This window comes from Doryrhamphus excisus, chromosome 21 (genome assembly GCF_030265055.1).
Source record: "Doryrhamphus excisus isolate RoL2022-K1 chromosome 21, RoL_Dexc_1.0, whole genome shotgun sequence".
Classification (NCBI taxonomy): domain Eukaryota; kingdom Metazoa; phylum Chordata; class Actinopteri; order Syngnathiformes; family Syngnathidae; genus Doryrhamphus; species Doryrhamphus excisus.
Window position 1 is genome coordinate 14,794,756 of NC_080486.1, and position 25,098 is coordinate 14,819,853.

The 25,098-nt window shown below is 45.1% G+C and overlaps 2 protein-coding genes and 1 long non-coding RNA gene across 7 annotated transcripts in view; 1 reads left to right on the forward strand and 2 right to left on the reverse strand.

Moving 5' to 3' along the window:
* LOC131108925 (dipeptidyl aminopeptidase-like protein 6) overlaps window positions 1–509 on the reverse strand; it is an 86,716-nt gene extending 86,207 nt beyond the window's left edge. For both annotated transcript variants that reach the window (XM_058060367.1, XM_058060366.1), the window contains exon 1: window positions 355–509. The gene's annotated coding sequence lies outside the window, so the exon portion shown is untranslated. The remainder of the gene's footprint in view (window positions 1–354) is intronic.
* LOC131108927 (uncharacterized) lies at window positions 145–18,571 on the forward strand. 2 transcript variants are annotated; one of them, XR_009120575.1, is made up of 10 exons: window positions 145–261; window positions 920–973; window positions 1,272–1,323; window positions 2,661–2,769; window positions 11,543–11,634; window positions 13,214–13,299; window positions 15,339–15,772; window positions 15,867–16,072; window positions 16,164–16,601; window positions 17,138–18,571. It is a non-coding gene; the product is annotated as an uncharacterized LOC131108927 (long non-coding RNA). The 2 variants fall into 2 exon arrangements; XR_009120574.1 differs by having other exon boundaries at window positions 15,385–15,772.
* On the reverse strand, window positions 14,475–24,674 carry LOC131108921 (mucin-17-like). 3 transcript variants are annotated; one of them, XM_058060357.1, is made up of 28 exons: window positions 24,562–24,674; window positions 23,989–24,050; window positions 23,190–23,503; window positions 22,818–23,079; window positions 21,414–22,721; window positions 21,295–21,336; window positions 21,144–21,211; window positions 20,977–21,008; window positions 20,850–20,886; window positions 20,751–20,785; window positions 20,560–20,687; window positions 20,369–20,486; window positions 19,084–19,796; window positions 18,909–19,009; window positions 18,702–18,838; window positions 18,463–18,622; window positions 18,253–18,408; window positions 18,060–18,182; window positions 17,947–17,992; window positions 17,779–17,882; window positions 17,582–17,706; window positions 17,237–17,505; window positions 17,071–17,170; window positions 16,364–16,650; window positions 16,192–16,293; window positions 15,999–16,121; window positions 15,819–15,928; window positions 14,475–15,745 (listed from the first exon to the last, which is right to left on the reverse strand). In XM_058060357.1, exons 1-27 carry the CDS (start codon window positions 24,579–24,581, stop codon window positions 15,840–15,842), a joined length of 5,061 nt encoding a protein of 1,686 aa, XP_057916340.1. In that variant the 5' UTR covers window positions 24,582–24,674; the 3' UTR covers window positions 14,475–15,745; window positions 15,819–15,839. The 3 variants fall into 3 exon arrangements, with proteins under 3 accessions (XP_057916340.1, XP_057916341.1, XP_057916339.1); XM_058060358.1 differs by having other exon boundaries at window positions 14,475–15,928; window positions 18,466–18,622; XM_058060356.1 differs by having other exon boundaries at window positions 14,475–15,928.
* Between the last annotated feature and the right edge of the window lie 424 nt (window positions 24,675–25,098).

Sequence of the window (25,098 nt, forward strand, 5' to 3'; positions counted from 1 at the left end):
TCTCACTCTTTATTTAATGCCTTACTTGATGATTGTGTGTAACTTTGTATCCTCACATTATTGATTTTACAACCTGATACCAGATAGTAAAATGTGCTTGGGTAATAGCAGTGAACCTGGCCACCTTGTGGCCATTCTGCGCATGCGTAAAAGGATCTTATCACAAAGTTTGAGGGCGCCACGTTTTCACAGGAGACGGTGGAAGACGACATGAACAGTCGTTTAACAAGGAAATTCATCGATGTGGAGCCATATGGGCAGGTCATATGTTTATCTGACATTTTTCTGTCTCATTTCCTTATCTGTTTACGTCAGTGTTAGAATATGAAATACTCGACGTTAGCATTAGCTTACCTTTAGCCTGCCAGCTAGCTTAGCCTGCCAGCTAGCTAGCTATCAACTGCGAGCTTTGTGGAGGTGTTTTCGGTTGCAGAACAGGAGATTTTTTATGTTTATTAAATCTTTAATGATTAATTCCTTATATGTTATTCGATTATTTCGGCAGAAGCAGTGTCCTCTAAGCCATGGGAACCGCGTGTAGCTTAAACTACACGCGGTTGAAGTATGCTATCGACCTGAGTCTCGTGGATGCTGTCGCGGAGCGGGAGTTTTTCCTTTGTGATTCAATGGATTCAATGGTATTCAATGGAACTGAATTGCAAAATTTCGGCAATAAGAAGAGCTTGTCCAGACCCTGAAAATATATCAATAATGACTGAAACCTGACTGGAAGGAGTAGAAATTTTGGAGCATGGTTAGTTCACCGCATCTGTGGTCATTTTAATATACAAAATATTGTACGTGTTCTACCAATGATCCAAGTGTAACCAAATAAACGTTTGTTTTAATTTCACATATTGTAACACATGATATTTTCATGATTTGTCACTACAATGTTGTTTATTCCACTTGTCAACAGCATCTCCGTGTGTAAAGCAGCAGTTTGCACCAAATAAGACGCCTGACTGAGAAGGTAACATTGCAATAATACGTATATGGTTATTTGAATCTGTAAATGGCAGTTTAGCCTTTTGTTAAGTTTTACTGATTTAAACAAGTTGGATAATGGAGTTAGGTTTCAAGACACAGATGAACAAATATTTGTATTAAAAACTATATTGATTTTGAGTGTTTTGTTTTAAAAAAAACAACAAATATTGTCAAGCAGCTTTGTAGTTTAGACTAATGCGCATGCAATCTGAAACCATTGTGATGATTTTAGATTTTGTATTGTTGCCATAATTGAAATAATTTCTCTATCCATTTCACAGAATATTGAAGGACTTTGACGCTCAAGAATTTGGTCTCAAAAGCTTAGACAAGGTAAGATCAGTACAGCTGTTGAATGACACCAACATGGTTTAGTTATTCATTCATTTTTCTATATCGCTTATCTTCACTAGGGTGGGCGTATGCTGGAACCTATCCCAGCTGACTTCAGGCAAGAGGCGGTGTACACCCTGGACCGGAGGCCAGCCAATCACAGGGCACACATAGACAAACAACCATTCACACTCACATTCATACCTATGGACAATTTGGAGTCGCCAATTAACCGAGCATGTTTTTGGAATGTGGGAGGAAACCGGAGTACCTGGAGAAAACCCACACATTCACGGAGAGAACATGCAACACACAGAGAGGCAACGGAGAATCGAACCCAGGTCTTTGGTTTAGTTATGAAATGTAGTACCTGTAGAGTACCTTTTGTGTCTGTGACAGTAAATGTTAAGAGTATTTTTAAAAATAATCCTTGCTGAGAAGTAAATTTTACTTGAATACTTCCCAAGTAAAAGTTACTTAGTAATTGTGTGTGCAAATTGTTACCTAGCTTTTCTCAAATAAATGGCACTCCAAATTTTTTCCAGTGTAGGCCACACAATCACTGGGTTCAAATCTCCATTTGGACATCTGTGTTCTCCCCAAAAACATGCATGTTACGCTAATTGCTGACTCTAAATTGTCCAATTGTGAATGGTTGTTTGTCTATATGTGATCTGTGATTGGCTGGCCACCAGTCCAAAGTCAGCTGGGATAGGCTCCAGCTTACCCCCGCGACCCAAGTGAGAATAAGCGGCATAGAAAAAGATGAATAGCTACATGCCTTGCTTTACAAAATATCATTTTTCATGACGCTGTAAAAAATTGCACCCCAAATGTTGATACTTTCGTGTGTAGCGGTTGAAGAGTGGAAGAGTTACACCAACAAATACATCCAAGCATGAAAACACAAGGAGACCCCATTAGCTAACACAAATATATCTCAGTCTAATCCTAATTGTAATTGGTAACTGCACACTGCAAACCACAATAACAAACATGATGATGATTATCTTCATCATGTTTGCATTGGATCTGGTTGGACGGTGTGCCTAATGAAGCGGCCTCCGCGTGTCCAGCACATCCAAGGCCGTGTGTAGACCTTGAGTGTCAGGTATCAGAAGAGCAAGGATCATCCTATTGACAGCAGGTACATCAGGACAGCCATCAAGCGGCTTGTTTGCATTATTCTGACAGGTGAGTGCCACGCGAGACTCACCTCCACGGCGCCAAGGTGAACTCCGGCAGCTCCGTGCCTCCCGTCAAGTCCTCTCTGTATGACATTGTCGTCGGGTATGCAGCAACCGTGAACCTTGATTGTTTTTTCCACGCTCCATTAGGCACAACTGCTGACTTGCAGTCGTTTGGCGGCGTGCTGTGTGGAGATCTTCATTAAAACCCGACTAACGGCACATCTTCCTGCGAGAGAGATCCAGTGTTTCATTGAAGGTGTGTTCACACTTGTCCTCTTTGGTTTGGCTAAAATGAATTGGGGTGCGTTTGATCTGCTAGCACGCGCGGGGTAGTCACGTGTGAAGGTGATCATCCCATCCTGGTGTGTACGCTTGACTTGCGCTTCCATGTGACACCAACCGCCGTTAAAAGGGACCTGTAGTGCTTTTTAACTTTTCTAACTCGATTATATCGTTTTCACTGTGACGTCACAGACCTCCTTATATGGGCGTGCCTGGTTACATACAGAGTACGGCAGCACAAATATGAACAAAGACTAACACATACAAAGCTAATGAAATATACAATAGAGAAAATGGTAGGCTTCCACAAGAGTTGCAGGCCTTTGGGTGAATTAATTTTGTGCGGAAGAACAAGCTGGAATCCAACCTTTGTCCTCCTAAAAGTCCCACAAACACTCGCCAAAATCTTTCGACGCTTGTTAAGACGAGGAAACAAGCCCGCAGTTTCCTCAATTCCCCCTAACTCTTGAGGAGTGAGTTTCTACCTCTCAGAAAAATTGGAAATGTCGAAAGGTAAAATCCAAGGAGGGGGCGTCTTCCCCCTGCAAAGCTTCCAAAGACATGACAGAGATTATCTTGATGGTTTTTTTTCCCCCTAACCTTTTGCGACGCAGCTGCACACGCTGGTGAATGTTAATTTGCTCCTTTCCCGCCTGGCTCTAAGCACATAATGGATTTATGCACAATAATGCTCAGTGCGGGATAATCTCATTGTGGAGGCCCGATAGCATCTTCATCTCATCAAAGACGCTTTTATTTATGTGCTTATCTTTGCACCTTGTGTTGGCATCACACGAGCCACTGCTCAATTAGTGTTGAATAATGCTGGAGTTCAGGGCACAATAGAGTGGATTTTAATCAAATGTGGATTTAACACACGCATGCTAACCGTATGGCATACTAATCAATATATGGAGTAAAATGAATGGGACTTGAACAAGTGATCAATCCACTAGCAGACGTTGCGTATTCTTTTCTCAGTCTTAGTAAACAGCAACCCATCCATGTTCTATGTCGCCTATCCTCACAAGGGTCTCGGGTATGCTGGAGCCTATCCCAGCTGATTTGAAGAAAACTGACACATGCATGATTCGAACCCAGGCCTTCATGCTCACCACTCGTCCACCGTGCGGCGTAAACAGCAATCCTTATACACAAATAAGATCTGCTTCCTATCCAGACATGGTAAAAGCGTAAACATGTGATTAGTCAAGCAACAAAAACAATCAAACTCTCTGACTTTTTGTTGTGCCAATAGGCCTAGCAGTTATAGCGCCATCTGCAGCTTTGGAGCTGATCCCTGAAAGAACTCCCCCTTGCCTCTGAGCTGTTGTTTTCCATCAAAAATGGTAGCAAACATATGCTGTATATCTTGTTTGAAAGCGTGTGTCTAGTGAATACATGCACCGATGTCAGCAGTCAACTACTGAGAGTTTCCAGCCTCTGATTCTGACTTTCAAACAAGCCCAGATGAGTAAAAGGTCGCCTGATGGATTCAGGGATTAGTGTTGCTGTGGGCCAATCCACAGTCCACACGCGCCGCCTGTCTGCCAGCGCCCCTCGGAATGACATCAAACGGTGCTTTCTTGCGTCGGGAAGTAGCGTAGATGGCGCTGGGGGTTATGTTAAACTCTCTGAGCATCAAACACCCACACGGAGGATTAATCTGCCTTGTGTGAAACGTGTCATTGTTAACTGTATAATAGATAGACTCCCGAGAGTTGTAATATTGTCCTGCCAGGAAATCCTCATCTTAAACGGATCTGTTTCAGCAGCGGCAGGAAATGTGATCTGTGCCCAAATGAAATCCTCCTAAATGAATCTCGGGAAGGCACCCGGGCGGTGGGGCCGGAGGGGGAGGAGAGCGGAAGCAGCGATACGGCAGCCAAGAGATCCACGTATGGAAATGAGACGCAGGATTTGATATCGGGCCACAAGGGCCGTGAGCTATTCTCTCAACAGGAGATTTCGTAAGAATAAAACGTGGCAAGAAATCAATCACACAATCAATGAAAATGAACTTGATCAATTTGCTGGCCTCGATGTATTGCCATGTGCGTCTGATTTCCTTCCGAAGGGTTCACTCCGTGCATTGGTTTCAGAACCTTGGACAGTTTTCAATACTCCTCTGCAACAGCAGGTGGCAGTAGTCTGGCTTCATCAGCACCATACAGTCCATATGTGCAAATGAGTTTATATCCAAGCACAGGTTTGTTCTCCCTTACCCCCTCCAATATGCCAAGTGTCATAATCAGCCTTTCCACGCGGTGACACAGTTTTTATCGGCACCATCAATCTGCGAGTGAGACGTGGTTATTACTGGGCATCAGTCATGCGACGACGTCGACGCGTTAGTAGAGATAAGCGCCTTCACGCTTGAGCCGCTAACATAGAGGAAGTGCTTCAGGATGGATGGCCTGCCATTGTAACACTGGCCAATTCATTGGGTACACCTAATTTGCTGCGACTTGAGAAGGGGTGGGACGAAATAAGATGTGCTTCTTCCTACTCCTTTTTGAACATGTTGAATGGTGTATGGGACGTACTTCAATGTGAAGAAGCAGTTTTAGATGAGAGTATATTTTGGTCCATCTGCAGCCCTTTGAGTGTTAAGGTTTTGCTGCACAATAAACACATGACGACTGCTGTTGTCATGGCAACAGTAATAACAAGATGGCAAGGAGGAGAGGTTTCACTAAGATCACATGAGTCCAAAAGTGCTTTTGACCCTGAAAAACACACTTCACTTGCTGTAAAAGTTTCTTTTTTAGAAGCTGTAGAATCCTTGAAAAAATGAAATATAGGCTTGTCGGGTTGACATTTCCCAACAGGTCTGCATTCCAGATGGCCTTCTCTGTGATACTTTAAAAAAAAAAAGATTATTCCCGCAAACGAGCAACAGGAAAAAAACAGGGATGTCAATTTGACGGCCCACAAGAGGAAGCAGAGCTTTCCTGGTGTGATTGGCGCCTCTGCAGCCTGTCATGCTTCCATGCTTCCTGCAGCGCAACACAAAGTGCAGAGAGACATGTGTCCACAAAGACAAACATGTCACTCTCACACAACTAGTCTTCTTTCTGTGTGTGTGTGTGTATCATGCATAGACTGTAGGTGGCGGGAAAAAAAGCTTGTAGGTTTCCTCTCTGGTGGCAAACAATCTCATCAAACAGAATGCAATTAAAACACAAACAACAAGGAGGGCGATAAATGCGCAATGTACTCTCGCTTGGTGGTCTCCCCCGAGAAAGTGGTATTCTTAGTGGGTGCCACACTTGAATTTAAATGCGGTGCGTCAAGAAGATAATAATAAATAACTATTAGCTCCTTTTTTTTGTCCCTGAAGAAAGAGTCACATATCAAGTAAAAATACATATATATAAATAAACAATTGATTTCATAATAAATAATGTTTTAAAAAATAATATTTATTTAATATTTTTAAATGTATCTTAATATTTTATTTACAATTTGTATTGTATTTTATTTATTTTAATTTTAATAATAAAATTAATTAAAAACATAATTGCACCATAAGGTGGCAATGTACATACTGCTGTAGTTCTACATCGCCCCCTACTGGCCTGACATGCACACTACAAGGTCTGCATGTACATATAATAAATAGTGGGAAAAAAAACGTGATCACATAGACCGCTTTCATGCCTGAAGCACTTCTAAAAAGACAGCATCAGAGCGCCGCTGCGACCTTGTGGGCTCCAGAAACATTTCTTAGTTTGTCAACGCGAGTCAAACTTCTTCCCAGGGAGGCCACGATGTGACACGTTGGACATGACGGAGAGCGATCCATTAAAAATATATATCTGACATTTGCTTTATGACTACACCTGGTCTTCCCAACACTTCTATCACAGCAGCCTTTGACTATGCTCCATCTCCAACGCCTATGCTCCATCTCCAACGCCTTCGTACGCCGCTGATATCGCCTCTCGCTGCGTTTTAACGGCTCAGTGGTTCCCATGTAAGATGGCGATGAAGAATCGTGGCCCCCGGGGGTGTCATATTCCCCGTAACGGTGATGGATGGCGCTCGCAAGCAGGGGTTAAGTTAACAAGGCCCACATGGTGGTTACCACGGCGACCACGTTAGCAAAAACCATAATGACAAAGGTGAATATGCAAATGGGGAAAGACCAGAGGGCTCGTCAGTCTACCATTTCCTTTTAATTAAACACAATGACTATATTTTCTTAGGGGTTAAGTCTTGCCAAGCGGTGTCTTGCTCAAGGGCACGTTAGGAAATGAATTTGAGGGGGAGATATATGAAGCCGGGGAACCGAACCGCTCCTCTACACGGATGCCGTGAGCAGCATGGCGGGATGGTGGAACTTTAAGTTTGTCTTTGGTAGGATTAGCTTTGGGCTTCACAAGACAGGAGGAGGAAAGATGGCGGCTCCACCAGTCCAGGGTACACCGTCAGCTGGGATAGGCTCCAGCATACATCCAGCGACCCTAGTGAGGATAAGCGGCATAGAAAATGGATGAATGAAAGATATGGATGATGAATTGCACCGCATGGAGTCAGCCATGAATGAAAAAAGGTCTCTACCCATTCCGTGTGGAAGTGGTAACTTTTTGGCTTGTTCCCCAGTTCTGGAACCAGTTCATCGTGATAAATGAGAGACAACTATGAGTCCGATTCCCCCTTCTCGACACATGCAGCCATTCATGCAGATTCCAAGCAAGCAAAATGAGTCTATTGAGCCGTGCAATGGAGTCAAATCATATGTAAGGATTTATTCTGTGTGAAAATCCTCCGTGTGTGTGTGTGTAGCCCATGTGGGGATTTCCAGTGACCCACTTGGCAGCTCATCTTCTTGCCATATAAGAAGCGTGCTCTGAAAATGGAAGGAGCATCACCAATGGGACGCAAAGAGTTGTCATTTCTGTACAGTAGACACTAGAAAATGCTCTGCTATTCATTCAGCAGGGGGCGCCATTTTTGATGGCTGCTCCCAAATGTAATTTCACTCCATTCCACCGCTTCAATAATCACTACCTGCATTCGCACAAACTCTTGTCCTACTTCCACTTTCTCCACAAAGCTATAGATGAAAAGAGCCGTTTGATAGCTCAAATAGCTCTTTTTTAAACCCACTCCCTCCTCCCCGCCGCTATTTCTCCTACCAAAAAGACTCTTTTGTGTCCTGCTGGAAAATAGGACCAGCACAAAAAACAGGAGGGGGGATATGGCAGGCGAAAGAACATTATCAAATAGAATATATTCATGGGAAAGGATGGCTTATACAAAAACAACATCTATCCATCACTGTGGGATTACGCCATCATCATCATCATCATCAACAAGCTGCTTCTAATTAGTCCTTGCGTCTAATTAGTCCTCTCTCCTTGCAAAATGAGTCCGCCTGGGCTTTGGTGTCGTCTTTCATCAATAATCACCAAGGAAACACATCTGGATGCCAATTACATAAAAGGCTGTGGCAGGGAACAATGCCGCCGTTAGCATCTGTGTTTACTTTGCACTCATTTATTTAGGAGCCACGCATCGTTAGTCAGCACGTTTACTGATTTATGTTTGCCCCGAGGCGTCGTCCAAAGGGGGCAAAGGCAAAATATTTATTTCCAGTCGGGAAATGTCGTACAGTAAAACTCGGTTAGGTTAGCATTAACCGGGGGTGTCCAAAGTGTAGCTGTGGCCATTAAAGAAATATTCAACATAACCTGCATTCAAAACAGTAAAAATTTTACTGATTGGGATCTCATTGAAATGAGAAAAAAAAATTATAAACTAAGCTAACTAGCCACACAAGCTAATTACTGTGGAGACAGATATGTTAACTTCACATGCTAACTAGCCAAAAGCTAACTACTGTTGACCAATATGCTAACTAGCTTCACAAGCTAGATACGCAGATATGCTGACAAACTTCATGAGCTAACTACTGTACATCAATAGATATACGCTAATTAGCTACAAAAGCTAACTATTCTTGATTAATATGCTAACCAGCTTCACAAGCTCGATAAAGATATGCTGACAAGCATCATAAGCTAACTACTATAGATCAATAGATGTACGCTAACTAGCCACAAGAGTTAACTACTCTTGATCAATAAGCTAACTATAGCTTTGCAAGCTAGATAGAGATATGCTGACAAGCTTCATAAGCGAACTAGTATAGATCAATAGATGTATGCTAACTAGCCACAAGAGTTAACTACTCTTGATCAATAAGATAACTATAGCTTTACAAGCTAGATAGAGATATACTGACAAGCTTCATAAGCTAACTGGTATAGTTCAATAGATGTATGCTAACTAGCTACAAAAGGTGGCCAGCTAACAAGATTGACAGCTAACTAGCTAGCAGTGTAAAAGTAAAAGTTGTCCAAAAAGATGAAAGATGAAGATTGAGGGACTCGGACTGGCATCCCATGGATTATCTGTGAAGGTAAAATCTTTGATACAGCTCGGGAATGTAAGCATGTGTACCCAATATAATGGACAAAGGTTGTGAATAATTAATGTCATGGGTGAGGGGGTATTAAACAGCGTCTCCAGAGATGAGACGTGGAAACGTGCCGGCTAATATTTATTAGCAGCTTGGTGCTCCTTGTCACGCTGCGGGCCTCACTGCTTACCTTCCACATTATTCCCATCACGTCCTCAACTTCCGTTGCCCGTGATTGACGTTCCTCGCTGCCTGCTGCCGCCTCCTCGCCCCCATCACAGACCTGCGGGGAAATGACATGAGCATTTTTTGAAGTTGTACTACAGCAAAGTAACACCGTATTATAGTTTCCTTGTTGCTAGGCAGAAATCATGGGGATTAATCATCAGGCTAACAAAAAATCTAAGTCATTGAGTTTTGTATTAAATATAAAAACCAAAAGTGAGGTTGCTCCCATTGAAGTGCAAATATCCCAACATCCGGCAAGTCATAAAGGCTGAAGCGGAGATATTTTTATATCATATTTTGATCCAACTTTTATTCACTTTGCTCTTTGCTGCTGCAGCAGCAGCGCTGAGTAATTGTTGCTCCTTCTGAAGCCGTTTTGAAGCTATAATAAGAGCAGCCTCGGCTGTCTGGAAGATACACAGGCTTGCCAGCAAACATGGCCGATGCAGGCGATGTTCCGAGAGACTCATTAGCGGAATTGGAAGAAACGGTGTTCCATTTGCCATTAATGCCAATTCGGGTGTGAAATAATATGCTGCAGAACACGTCTGCAAGCCACCAGCCCCGCCACCACAAAAGACAGACTTCCAGGTAGTGCGGTACAAAAAATAACAGCCAGGAACCCGAACCCGCCGAGAGGATGATTGACAGGTTGAGCCACCGTCGAAGCTCAGACGGAGGAGCTTTCACAGGTTCTTTTTGGAGCTTTTTCTGTGCAGTCAAATAGAAGAACACAAAAGCAATAATAAACCCACTTGGAGAAGTGGCCCGCCATCCATTAGCCATCAAACCAAGGGCACGTTTCATCGGATAATCATGGATTTTAGATCGGATTCCGGCTGCATAGGGAAGTGGCCGCCTTTTTTTTTTTTACTGCTGCTGCTGCTATTATTTGTGACTGTTAGTACATCAATCCCTCATTTATTGCGGTCAATGGCTTCCAGGTTCAACCGTGATAAGTGAATTTCTACAAAATAGAATTCTTTATTGATAAATAGAATGTTTACGACCTTCTAAATATGCTTTTTAATGTTATTAGAGCCCTCTAAACATAAAATAACACCCCACAGTCACTTTTACACTCCAAAAAAAATGCACATGTTAGCATTGACAGCATACTTTGTGCTACTGTCTCATCAAAGTGACATTACTGACACTTGTGACTGGTAGAATACTACATATAAGCAACGTCTTTGAATGCATCTTCTGAAAGCCTTATATTTGGGTTTTCAGTCATGTAGCCATTTTTAGGCTTGAAAGTGCTAACTTTTGGTCACAAATGTATAAAATATGATTAAACATGCATATAAGTTATTATAAACCAAACTGAGCGCAGTGTCTCTTGTGGCAACGTTTACAGCGTTTATTCCTTTTCTTGTCATGAAAAAGTCTTCACTCTGAAACAGCACACACATATAACGTGATTTTAAACTTCACAAAAGCGATACCATCTCATGCGTAGGCGGAGAAATTCTCATTTTATCTCTCCCTTGAGTAATTTCACAGCTCCTTCAGTCAAATTACCAAATCTGCAAGATACAAGCTGTGAATCATCACTAAAAAAAACACAATCTAATCTCCCACGGTGCTTGAATGCCACATATGGAATGCTGCTATTGTTGTTTCCTGTGCGGATGCCACGAAAGACGAAATAACTTGTCTCATATTTAATACTATTTAAAATTGTCTTTTGGTCAATAATAATGTGTATTCATAACAAATTAGCATCATATTTGTGTTTGTTGTCTGGATGTTAGCTAGCAGGCTACTTCCTTGTTTGTGGATGCTGAATGGACTGTTTGCATTCTGGAGTATTGTGGAAAACTAGAAACCAAAACAATCCCTCCCATGCTAACCGACACCTATCAGTATGTGTGCGCTAATCAATACTTTGATTGTCATACTCGCAAAGTAATTAAGTGAACTGGGGCGGGGGGTAAGGGGGGATATGGACCGCCGGTGAACCGGCACAATGGCACTTTATCATCAAAAGCGCCGCACGGTACAATCCATACCTGCACTCCAGGGTGCTTCAACGGGCTTGAAGTGGCGATGAAGCAGCTATTGAACATTTTTATGTCCTTTGCAGATTAGACTCGTCTGGCCCGGGGACTCTGATGAGTTCAAACACAAACGGCCAACCGAGTTGAGGACAGGAAGCAGGATGTCAAAAACGCTCAGGTTGGTGGTCAAATGCTGCAAAACAAAGAAGATGGTTCCAAAGTGTTGTAATATTGAAATATGTACAGCAAGCGCAGATGGAGACAGATCAGGAGCGCATGTTGAAATATGTATGTTTGACCCTTGGAGAGGACATGAATAATAGATGGAACTCTATAGATTTGTCTCTTGTTGTCTTACATTCAACTTCCTGCCGAGTTCCATATGGTGACCATGAACGCGTCGTCAGACAGACAAACAGCAATGTTTAGCTACAACGGCGAATGCAAATAATTACAATTGGTTGCTTCAAATTAATGAATTGAAAAGCGAAAATTAAATTATGAAACAAAATTAATTAATCAGAATTAATCATTTATTTGTCTATTTTTACATGCAATTAATTAGCGTATGGATGGATGGATGTTCTGTATGAGAGATGCTTAGGGGTTAAAAAGCATTTTAATGGTTGACTGCGGTCACGTACCCGCCATCAATCTTCCACTTGACAGCGCCCCCCCCCCCCACTAACCCCCTTCATTTGCATGTCATTACACACAAGTGCAAATTAGAGAGGTTACATTTTCCAGTGCACTGGAAGGCAACTTTGAATTGATGAAACTGTTGGCTTTTGTTTTGTCGGCCGAGTTGGGCCACGTGGAAGAAACCTTCCGAAAATGTCTCAGTGAAGACGCGGGACCTGTTCCTGCCAAATGAGAGTTCGATGCTGACGTGGTCGAGGTTGTTTGGACACTAAAAGGCTGGAAAGGAACCTCGCTATTGAACACGAGCGGACAGTAATGGATGGGCTCGCCACGCTAACACGGTACTCGTTCTGTCCGGTTGGTTCCGGCCTTGGACTTAAGGACGTGTCCACTCACAGTGTTGCTTTAATGAGGCCCCCAAGGGCTCCCAGCTCTGGGCCACTGGACCCCCTTTTAGCTGCCAGTAAAGCAGACGTGCTTTGCTGTTGTGTTGTACCTGAAGCTAAAGATAAGCTACGAGTCTTTGCAGTTCGGACGCTGACATTCGGGGGGGGGGCTTCCTAGATCTCTCAGTACTATTTTATTTGACTATATTTATTCTAAAATGGCAACATAGGAGCCAAAAAAACTGATTTTAGGGCAGATATAGTTGATAGAGCTTCCCCTACAGGGCTTGTGTGGAACATGGAGGGATTTTTTTTCTGACTCTTATGGAAAACTATGGAAGCCCGTTCCCGCCATTGAAAAAAAAAATATCCCAATGGTAATTTGAAATAATGAGATAAAAAGTCGAAATTCTGAGATAGAAATTTGAAATTATGAGATAAAAAGTCGAAATTATGAGATAGAAAGTCAGAATAATGAGATAAAAAGAAATAATAATGAAAAAAATCAAAAATAACATTAATAAAAACAAATAAAAAATAATTTAAAAAAATAGTCGAAAGTCAAAATAATGAGATAAAAAGTCAAAATAACGACATTGATTTTATAAAGAAGTGAACAAACATAATTCTTAACTGAATCGTTTATTTAGATATTTGAGAAAACAGTTCACAAGTTACAGAGGATACACCCTGTACTGACCCTGTCATGCATTGTCTCTTTACAACCAGGTGGGGTCGCTGTTCTGCCAATGTTGTGTGAAACGGACTTCGGTAGGAAACCCATTTCCGCCGCTGGGAAAAAAGTTATCCCAATGGTAAGTCATAATTATGAGATAAAAAGTCACACACTGCGTATGTACGGGATACGTACTGCACCTTCTTCACTCGACCCGATTCAATTCAGTAGGATACCCACCTTGCTTACGATTGTGTCGCCATTTTATCTCACAATTTTTAACACATAATTGTGACTTACCATTAGGATTAAGTTTTTTTTCAGCCTTCTTTAGACTCCACTCAGTGGCATCCTTGCAATCGTAGTGTCTCATTAGGTGTACCTAATCTTCTGACCCTGAGGTGAAATGAATCAGGCATGCCAACACATCTGTGAAGTCCTCGCTTACAGTTTTTCCCCGGCTAAACTTAAGCCCGTTACGCGTTATCGCTTCACTTCAGCATCACCTGGAGTCATTTTCAACCGGAGCCTTTTCAAGCATCAGAGGTTTAAGCATCCCTGAGCGCGACCCTTGCACGACCTTGCGCAGACTCAAGCATCAAGAATCTCTTTCATCCCGAACGTCAATAAGGCTAGAGAAAGCATCAGATTTACGGTCAAGTCTGCATGTGGACTATTTATACGCCTGGAGTGTTGTTTTTCCAGCAGGTTCTGATCCACTTGGGTCCTATTTGACAAAACCGGCCGTCTTGTGTTTGCTTGTGTTTACAGAGCCAGAAGGCTCCTCGCATTGCCAAGCCTCGTGTCAGTGATGCCTTTTTCATTTGTGCTTGCCCAAGGTTGGCCCACGTTTCCCTGAAACACTAAAGGGGGTGTGGGAGGTTCCCCTCTGCTTTCTCCCGGACCAGAAATGGGCCGATGAAGCGTGAAAAAAGCGGCATTTTCTGCCATATCTGAGCCCTTCCAGATCCCGTAATGCGGGAAATTTCTCCCGGACTGGAAAAGGGCTGCACGCAAAAATTTCATCAGATAATCTGCACCTCAGAATGTGTCTCTCCTTTTTTGCCATGAGGATGTGGGAAATTACCCCCAACTCCCAAATCACCGCCGAGGAAAAGTGGGATTTTCTGCCATTTAGGGGTCCTGCTGGGACCCCCCCAAGGAGGCTGTGGGAGGTTTCCCTCACTTTGCAGACCAGAAAATAGCAATGGAAGCAAGACGGAAAGAAAACTAAATGATTCCACTGCACTTTTCTGGTGTGGGGGGTGAGGGGGGGGTCCCAGCAGGACCCCAAAATGGCAGAAAATGCCACTGTTCCAAGGCGTGATTTTTGACAGAAGTTAGCTGGAAGATAAATGTGAAAAGACCGATGTGCCGCCATGTTGGACGGACTCACTGTGGCATAACGTCATCATCGTTTATCCTTGAACGTCACACACGCCCACCTCTTTCTTGTCTCTCCCTTTACCCGGGGGTGTTCGGCATTTTAAAGCGCACGCAGAGGTAGATAGAGCCGGATGCTGACTACCGCCATCTTGTGTGGCCGTTGAAAAACAAAAGAAAAAACAACCCATGATACTCCCAGTGCAGCTGATGCCATCTTGTGGAGTTCATTTTAAAAAAGGAGGTTGCCTCCAGCCACAGCTTTGAATGTTTTTTGGTGATTTGCTTTTGTAGGCCATGCATCCTGCGACTGTGAGAGACTCGGCGGTTCATAAAAAGGGGCTTTGATTGGAGCGTTTCTGGTAGTTGTTTTTCGACCCCATACCACTCCTAATCATTTGTTTTGGGTTTATGTGCGCTTTAAAATGTAATAGGAGCTTGTTATGTTGGTCTTCCTGCTGATTCAGTGAATCCCTTCAATCAATCAAGCGTCTCATTGAGCACTTTGCATCATTGATCCGATCGCCCCCGGAGGAGGCTTCAATTTGTTTTATTCCTGCTGATGCCGAGACAGCAGCATCCCATAATAAGACTCTTGTTGACACACGGAAGCCCACTGTGAACAACAGGAGCCTCCAGAGGTCCGCTAAGGAGCCAAAGAAGGCGAGAAGGAGCGATGGACCTTTTTGAGAGGCCGTGACTCGCAAGTCGAGTTTGCCACATGATTTATGAGTGTTATTATTGTCGCCATGACGACCACCGCTTCCTCGATTAAACCTCTTTTTGATCCTCCAGGCAGCCTGAAGAGAAGCATATGCGAGCTGTTCCCTTTCTCCAACAGAATGAAAGGTGTTGTGGTGGCAGCAGCGACCTCCCCCAAGGCCATAAAGGACCTTTCTCCTGACCCGGATTAAGTGCTGATGGCCCACCATAGGGACGTAATTATGCCTCAATCCTTTATTGAACATTAGCAGGGAATTATGGATGGAAAATGTTCTCCGATAAATCAAATCTAAATGAGCAGTTTTTTAAAGCTTGGCTGTAAGCTTCCAATTTCAATGAAATAAATAAATGCTAGCGAGTGATTAGCTTCTGATGGAATAATGACTTCATTCCAAAGCAGAGAATTATTCAAGTGAAGCCGAGCTTGTGAATGGGATTTGCTGAAGTCTTATCCTGCCATCTCGTGGCGGAGGTCGGAACTGCACAGTGGAGGAAAAAAAAAAAAGGTCTGTTCTAGTGTAAGATGGGGGGGTCACGTGTCCAAATACTGACATCCAAAAGGTGGGTGTGGCTCTAAAATGACACAGTGTGTCTGTGCAGCTCGTTGAGGATGACGTCACTGCTGGAGCCATCGGACAAACCGCTGTCCACAAACACGGAGCCTGTGAAGATGACCAGAGGAGTTGGGATGCTAAACGTCGCCCGAATACGCCCCAAGTCTGCTGGACTTACTGCTGCTGTTGGTGCTGTTGCTGGTGACAGAGGAGCTTCGTGAAGACAGCGGGCGAGGAGCCGAGGCCGATGAGGTGGTCGCCGAAAAGTTCCTGTTGTCCCGCGTGGCCGTGCGACTCCACTCTGCAACGCCTTGCATTCATTTGTTGTGCTCTTTACTCGCAGTTCAAATCGGCTTCGTGCGTCACATTACCTGAGTTTTCAGCCAGTCGCAGGCGACCGCAGCACAGGTAGGTTCTCCACTGACGACGTACATTCTCCTTGCAGGCGCAGTGGAAGACAAAGACGAAGAAGCCTACGGGATTAAAAGTAGCTTCACGCACAGGAAGTGGACACGAGGGCGTGTGCTGTGGGTGAAATGTGACCTTGCAGGGAGTTGAAGATGGCGAAGAGGTAGACAAAGGGCAGGTAGAGCGGCCCCCAGGCGAACAGAGCAAAGCCCCAAGCCAGGCCCAGCAGCACCACCAGGCCGGCGATGCTGCGGAGGTCGGTGGCCAAGCCCCGGTGAGGGGACTGGTTGTGAGGGTTCTGTCTCTTGATGCGGGACAGCTGGACCATGACCACCACGAAGACCAGCAGGCACGACGCAAAGATGAGCAGGAAGTAGGCCACCACGCCCACATAGAAGGCCGTGTCGTTACGCAGCCAACAGCTAAAAATACACAAAGATAAGCTCCTTTCTTAAATACACGACGTGAACGTAAGAAAAACACGGAATACATTACCGTCATGCAAATATACACAGTACTTTTACTAGGAAAGTCCTCTACTATACACAAGTAACTTGGCCTAAAAATAGCTTGCTTATTAGCTCCAAATGTGAGAAAATATAAATATTTATAAATATAAAACATATAATATAAAAAATATAAATTTTATTATATAAAAATATATAAATTATATATATAAAAACAAATAATTTTAATATTATATAACAATATATTACATAAAAATAAAAATAATTTTAATATTATATAAAACATATTAATATTTTTAATATATTAAAAATATGATATATAAAAAATCTAATATACTAATAAATATTAAGAGGTGTACATAAAATATTACTCACAAGTCATCAGAGGTGCCATCTGTGTACCTTCCATATTTAACCAGACCATAATTGTCTCTGTCCACAGAGATGACCACAACCACCACCACGAGAGGAACACCTGCACACACGAAGATGTTACCATTCTGCGTTCCAAACAACGAGACACATGAAACAGGATACACACCCCAGCCAACGAGCGAGAACTTGAGCATGTATCTGCTGAGGTACGGCGTGAACACCCGCACGATGCTCAGGTACATGTGCAGGGCCTCCAGCCCGGCCCAGGTGAAGGAGGTCAGCAGGAAGTAGTGCAGGAAGAAGGCGGTGCTGATGCAAAGGCCGGGGGCCGGATACAGCGCCAGCCAGCCGTCCAGCAGGTAGACCAGGTTGAGGAAGAGGAGGGAGAAGCAGAGCTGGACCAAGATCTTGGCTGGAATGTCCCTCAACAGCTTCCTGCACGGGAACAACAGCGTTTAAAGGACAGGAGAATAAATAATAAGAACTTAAGTGCTTTATGTACGTGTCTTACACAAACGAAAGGTAAGTCAATAAGGTGGCGGCAAGAAAAATAGCCGAAATGCCGCAGCCGATATAGGTGATGAAGGTGAGAATCTGTGCCTGCTGGGGGTCTCGTATCCCCTCTCTGGAGAGGTCCTGTATTAGGACAGAACAGGGGTGCTACACCACGGTACCATGATGTTGTCTCACTGATTCAATAAGACTGACCAGCAGAATGGCGAAGGAGGTGAGGTGGTCGCAGGTGCAGGTCGTCCCCCATGGAGTGGAGTTCACCACAAAGCAGCCGTCCGAACTCCAACCTCCTGCACCATCTAAGAAATATAAAAGTGATTAATATTAATTGACAGAATTGAAATGGACAATATATATTCTTACCATTCATAGCGAAGTCCCAAAATGCACAAACGGCCTCATAGTTCGCCTGAGACAAAGGAAAGAGGAAGTTGAAGTTTTGCTTCTCTAAGACGGTCACGCTGATGCACGCTTACATGTAGAGGATGTAGGTTCCGAATGGTAAAGCTAATGTTCTCAGCCAGGTTGCTAATGGACAGGTTGGTGACACTGGACGCCAGAACTGAACTGACCACAGTCCGGTTGCTCAGTGTGCCATCCTGGAACAAATCAGGTGTGTCAGTCAGGACCCATGTTTGGAGACTATGGAGGCCATGACGGAGGGAGCACCTGGAACAGGATGGGCTTGGTGTAGAAGGTGAACTGGACCCTTTTGACCTGCCTCTGCTCTTCAGGACTCAAGCCCTCAGCGATGGAGGAAGGCAGGTACACAGACCCCATGGTGGAGTCCTTCTTCCTGGATTCGGACCCACTGAGACCGCTTAGCTGTAAAGACCCAACTAATGAGTACGCAGGAACTTGTATCTGTTGTATCTTCACTACCTGAACATCGTCAGTGTTGTAGATGTTGATGGACATCTCTGGGAAGTTTCTTCCATCCACTTTTCGCACCGCCAGAACCAGAGAACCGGAAGAGAGGACCACAGAGACGCCTCTTACAATCAGCTTGAGACCCAAGTCCTCCACCAGCCGAATGATCCTGGAAAGAAGATGTGGCGGAATCGAACAGAAGTGACGTTTGTTCCTTCTAAGTAACATTTTTATAGAATGAACTGTACCTGTTGGCGGACGATGACAGGGCGCGTGGGTCACTTTCCATCAGGGAGCTCACGATGCTGATGGCTTTCCTGCCCACCGCTTGGGAGATGGTGGCAGCATCCAGAAGTTTCTCCAGCTGCTCTACCACATCTGCCACCTGCCGCAGCCAACATTAATGACATTAATCCGTCACGTAGGGGCCAGCGGACTATGGAATTGTTGGTTACCTGCGAGGAGTTGAGCTTCGATGCGTCTTGTGTTCTTTCCAGAAGTTTGTCCGCTTGCTCCTCCAGGTTCTTCTTGGTCCCAGAAGACAACGTGGACGTCACTGCAGGGCCAAATTGATAGTTGTTAAACCTTAGCACAAAGCCACCAAACAAGTCATACAGAATATCTTCTCACCAGGTGTTCTCAGCGTTGCGGCATTATTTTGGGTGGGAAACGTTTCAGTGGTCATCATCAGGGTACGTTCACGAGGCGTTAATTTGGAGTAATTGGTTGAATTGCTGTCAAATATGGAGGACGTGCTGTCGTTGTTGTTGGCTGTCATGTTGGAGTTAACGGTGGTGCGGTCGGTCAGCGGCGTGGATGTGGGGAGAGCAGTTGAAGGGGCGGCTTTGTTGCCAGATGTTGTCGCCGATGTTCGGGTGGTATCAGGAAGGGTTGAGTTCTGCTGCGGTTCCTGAGATGCTGTATGGCTGGTAGTAGAAGTGGAGGTTGTTACATTGTGTAAGTGTGTTGGCACATTAGGGGTGCTGTTGTTTCCATTCCCAGCGGTGCTGGCTACAGTCAGATGAAGCGCTGTTGCGGTGACTGTTGCATCAGGCGAGGAAAGTGTCGTTACGTTTGTCCATTGACCGCTAACTGTAGTCACACTGTAACTCTCCTGCAAGTCGTCAGCAGTTTTAGTGTCCACCGGCAAGGCCTGTGTGGTGTTTTGTTGACGTGTGTTGCTGTCAGTGAAGGCAGCACCAGCTGTGACGGCCGTGTTGGCAAATCCCTCGTCATGATCGGTGGCAGCAGTGGACGTCGCTTCTTCGATGGAAGCGGGTGGAAGCGTTAGCAAAGGAGGGCAGCTGTCAGCCAGGAGCAGAGCACGAGTTTGGGTGGTCGTACTAGAAGACAAAACACACAAAGGTCCCCCATCATGTAACAGCGACTTTTTAACCACGTTTTAGCAGCTGAAGTGAAAAAAAAGTTGCTTTTGAAATTCACGAAGGAAAAAACATACTCAGGCTTTGCTACACATCTTAAAACAAACTTTTGGTTTATATTCAGCAAACAGGTTAACCTAGCATGAGATTCTTGTGACAGTGTGAGTGTAGTGTTAGCACTTTAGCATCACATATAGTAGCTATGCTAGTGTTGCTAATGTTGGTGTTTAGCGTGCAGACCTCAAAGCTAGGAGACCCGAGTTCAATCCCACCCACCCTTGGCCATCTCTGTGTGGAGTTTGCATGTTCTCCTGTGAATTGTTGTTTGTCTATATGTGCCCTGTGATTGGCTGGCCACCAGTTCAGGGTGTACCCCGCCTCTCGCCCTAAGACTGCTGGGATAGGCTCCAGCACCCCCGCGAATCGTGAGGATAAGCGGTAGAAAATGAATGAATAAATGTTGTGATCCTTAAGAAGCTACTTCATTTAAATAGGAAATACCAGGCACATTATAAAAGGTGTGCTGTAGTCACCATCGGAGCGGAGCAGCATCATGGCGGCATATGTCCGACATCAGCAGGTCATGAGGAGACCAGCTCAGGTTGGAAGCCAGGAGATGATGAAGCGGCACGCCGGGAGACCCACACAGCACTGGGTACCATCAGTAAGAGCCGTCAGTGACATCATGTCAGAGGTTCGACACGACAACGAAGTGCTCACATACCCAAGCGTGACAGCGACGTTTGATTGGTGACGCCGCCGTAACTTCCAATCACCTCCTTCACGAGCGGCCCGAGCGAGCAGCTGTCGATCGGACCGGATACTTCTACTATCACCATGCAGCTGTTCAACCTGCAACACCACGAACTTAACACACTGATAACACACACACACACACACACACACACTAGATACCTGTCATGGGTGCCGTCACATTCCAGATGGACACCCTGCAAAGAGGAATTCATTTAGAATTTAATGGAAGTAACAACATAAGGTTTTGGTTGTAATTACCTGGAAGTACTTGAGTATATCTGGGTAGTTTTTACACCTGCAAATAAACAATTGAGTTAGCATTCAGATATCACTGTTTACGTACACACAAGGCTTTATATAAGTAAACTACATTTTTTATACTTACCCTGACATGGGGCTACATGGAAGCTTTGACAACTGTTAAAAAATACACATACAAAGTATGCATGTAGCGATAAATTATATTTTAGAGTCTGAAAATTCACCCTTTAGACCAGCAGTAGTGGTAAAGTGCAGATAATGATGATAATAATAATAATAAAGTGTACTTACCAATCTTTGTAGTGCGTCCACATTAACGGAAGCACTGTTGACATTGAAGCCCAAAGCAAAGAACTGACCTGATGGAGAGAAATCAAACCTAAATAAAGACTACATTGCCTGTATATGGGCGAGTGAATAGTACAATTATCTTAGAAAATACTTGTCGTGTTGCAGAAAACACTGCAGTCACAGAGGCCGTGCCCTAAAAACAGCAGCAAAATACAAAAAAAACACGACAATGAATGAATGTGTTGATTTCCCTAATAACGTGACACTCACCTGATGTCATTTGGTCATAAGGTGGGGAAGACTTTGTAGGAGGAGCTTGGGTGCTGCTTGACACCTGATTGGTCGGGCTGGGATTAGAAGGCAGGTCTAACATGACACTTGGAGCTTCACTGCTTGTTGATGTTCCCTCTGTGATTGGGCGAGGCGTTGTTGTGGGTGTGGTTTGGGCAGCAGTTGGGAGAGACCTAGTAGGCGGGTCCTGGGTGCTGTTTGACACCTGATTGGTCGGGCTGGGTTTATTAGGTGGTTCTGATGTGTTTGTTAGGACTTCTTCATCTGCTGTCACCAAGATTGGGCAGGGTGTTGTTGTGGATGTGCTATAATCAGCAGTTGGGGGAGACTTTGTAGGAGGAGCCTGGGTGCTGCTTGACACCTGATTGGTCGGGTTGGGGCTAGAAGGCGGGGCTAACATGCTAGTTACCTCTTCTGTCCTTGTTGTCACCATGAGTGGGTGGGGCGTTTTTGTGGCTGTGGTTTGGGCGGCAAAGAGACGAGACCTTGTAGGAGGAGCCTGGGTACTGCTTGACACCTGATTGGTCGGGCTGGGGCTAGAAGGCGGGGCTAACGTGCTAGCTACGTCTTCTGTACTTGTAGTCACCATGAGTGGGTGGGGCGTTATTGTGGATGTGATTTGGGCAGCAGGGAGGGGAGACCTTGTAAGATGATTGAGGGTGCTGCTTGACACCTGATTGGTCGGGCTGGGGCTAGAAGGCGGGGATAACATGCTAGTTACCTCTTCTGTCCTTGCTGTCACCATGAGTGGGTGGGGCGTTATTGTGGATGTGGTTTGGGCAGCAGGAAGGGGAGACCATGTAGGATGATCGAGGGTGCTGCTTGACACCTGATTGGTCGGGCTGGGGCTCGAAGGCGGGGCTAACGTGCCAGTTAGGACTTCTGTAGTAGTCACCATGAGTGGGCGGGGCGTTGTTGTTGGTGTGGTTTCAGCGGGAAACTTTGTAGGAAGAGCGAGGGTGCTGCTTGACACCTGATTGGTCAGGCTGGGGCTCGAAGGCGGGGCTAACGTGCCAGTTAGGACTTCTGTAGTAGTCACCATGAGTGGGCGGGGCGTTGTTGTTGGTGTGGTTTCAGCGGGAAACTTTGTAGGAAGAGCGAGGGTGCTGCTTGACACCTGATTGGCCAGGCTGGAGCTAGAGGGCGTTTCCAAAGTGCTAATTGGGACCGTTGCACTGGTGGCCACCACAAGAGGACCAGGCGTTGTTGTGGGTGGAGTCATAGGTACGGTCACTTTTACTGACGGAGGCTCACTTTGATGGAGGCTGCCAACTGTAGATGTTGAAACTAAAAAAGCAATAAAAAATGAATGTAAATATGTTTATGTACAAATATTATTAAGGAGGAGGGGAACAGGATTTAATTATCAGTACTGATACTCACCACAAGGGAGGTTGGGGTCCCTCTGCCGGGCCCGAGGACTGGTCACGCCCCAGAAGTGTGCGTCCCAGCCAATCACGTCACCGTCCTCGCAGAAGCCACGACGAGCCAGGTCCGCCCACATGCGGAACATGTAGACCTCCACCCGGCCCAGTGCCGCCCCCCCGGCCGGTACTTGTCGGGGTCGACAACCCAGCCACAGGGAGCCCGATGGAGGGATGGCGTTGGCGAAGACGGTACGCTCCGCCACCAAACGTCCATCAAGCTGAAAGACCATTTTGGACAATCCTTTGTAAAACAAACTAACTAAATAAAGTTTAAAAAAAAAAAAAAAACGATTCTATTTCTGAGAAATTGTACAAACAAACTAATTACCTCCAGACTCAAGGATTTATCGTTCTTCCTCAAGCATACGCGATACCAGCGATTCAGGGTGAGACTGAGAGGGAAGCGATGTCTCACCCCGAGCAGCCACCCGTACAGGGCCCCCATGTCTCCCTCCAGGCCCAAATCGGGCTTGGGCAAATGGGTGGAGCTGTATGAGAAGGCCACCCAGGCCCCGGGATCCACCATGCGCACGTCCACGCACACGGTCATGTGGAAAAGCAAGGGCATGTGCGTCCTGTCCTGCAGGGTCCAGTGGTCCTTGCAGCCGTTCAGAACCGCCTTGGTGTCCCCCAGGAAGTAGCCTGTCAACAGGAAGCGGGCACAGTTGCTATTTTTAGCCCTTATTGATCCTCAAACTGTCGAGTGGTTAGTGCGCAGACGACACAGCTAGGAGACCAGGGTTCAATTCCACCCTCGGACATCTCTGTGTGGAGTTTGCATGCGTGGGTTTTTTTCCGGGTACTCCGGTTTCCTCCCACATTCCAAAAACATGCTAGGTTAATTAGCCACTCCAAATTGTCCATAGGTATGAATGTGAGTGTGAATGGTTGTTTGTCTATATATGCCCTGTGATTGGCTGGCTACCGGTACAGGGTGTACTCCGCCTCTCGCCCTGAAGACAGCTGGGATAGGCTCCAACACCCCCCGTGACCGTCGTGAGGATATGCGGTAGAAAATGAATGAATGAATGAATGTTGTAAATATGAGTTATTACATCATAATTTGACACATTTGTGTAAATTCTGATATTAATTTCAAATATATTATACATAAATATAAAAAGTACCTGCAACTGGAGAAGCTCCCAGCAGACAAGCGCAGAGAAGTGGAAGAAAAGTGGCCATCCTCCTGGAAACACCAGCACAAAAACATTGAGGTCCATCAAGTTCCGCTTAGATGGGTATGATGCAGAACAACAAAGATTTTGGTTGTGGACAAAAACACACTACAGCAGAACGACGCTCATTTTGTTGCGACTTCCTCTTCCTTCTTCATTGTGCAGCATGCAGACGTGAAGTCAACATGCATCTTCTCATGCAACGCAGGTAAACAAGCTAGCGATGGAAGCGTCTTGTGTAGCGCGGGGGCCGCAGGGCAGGGTTGTTCCCTCCCTGCACATCCATACTTCCATTACTTCCATTTACTATCAGGGTTTTTGTTACATCTTCATTGTGTCGCTGCAGCATGGACACAGATATCACATGTCTACCGGGCTCATATTTACAGGATGTTACTAGATATTTAGTACTAATTTGCAATGTATTTATCTTATTTATTATCTTATTATTCTGGAGCAAGCAACAAGTCACACTGCATTTAACTTAAAAGGAATAGAAGCGCCATATTGGAAAGGGCTTACCTGATGCTCTTGGAGTCCATGTGTCCTACGTTGGACGACTCGTCTCACACTGCAAAGTTGTTGCCATTGCTTCTCGTCCTCTTCTGTGGTGCATCCCTCGTTCACAAGGCTCTTAAATGAAAGCACGGACACGCCCATAAAGAGGAGGGAAGACGCGTCCGTGCCTCCACCCGTTCATTCCTGGACCGCTGCGCACAAATGGGTGCAAAACATGCACCCCTGCTGGGTTGTTTGTATTTTTCTGACAGATACACCTCATGGTGGCGCTGTTATGACTTGAAATTTCTCATACAGCTTTATCTCTACACTGTTTAGGCAAATCACCTCAAAATTTTGTACACGCCTTTAGCGGCGTGACAAGCACAAGTGTGGTCAAATTTGGTTGAACTAATTTTACCTGTAAGCAAGCATTTTGCCCCCAAAACATAGAGACGGCGCCCCCTATGGTCCGGCCCCCCCCCCAGCACAACCACAGCCATCCATGTAATTTGTCAGTGTGACTGCAGGGCAACAGCTGCTGTGGTACAGGATGCACCA

Coding starts and splice junctions, on each gene's coding strand:
- LOC131108921 (XM_058060357.1), bottom strand. CDS start 24,581: ATGGACTCCAAGAGCATCAG. Junction 16,294..16,363: donor CATCTTCAACTCCCTGCAAG/GTCACATTTCAC, acceptor TTAATCCCGTAG/GCTTCTTCGTCTTTGTCTTC. Junction 15,929..15,998: donor CAACAGCACCAACAGCAGCA/GTAAGTCCAGCA, acceptor TCATCTTCACAG/GCTCCGTGTTTGTGGACAGC.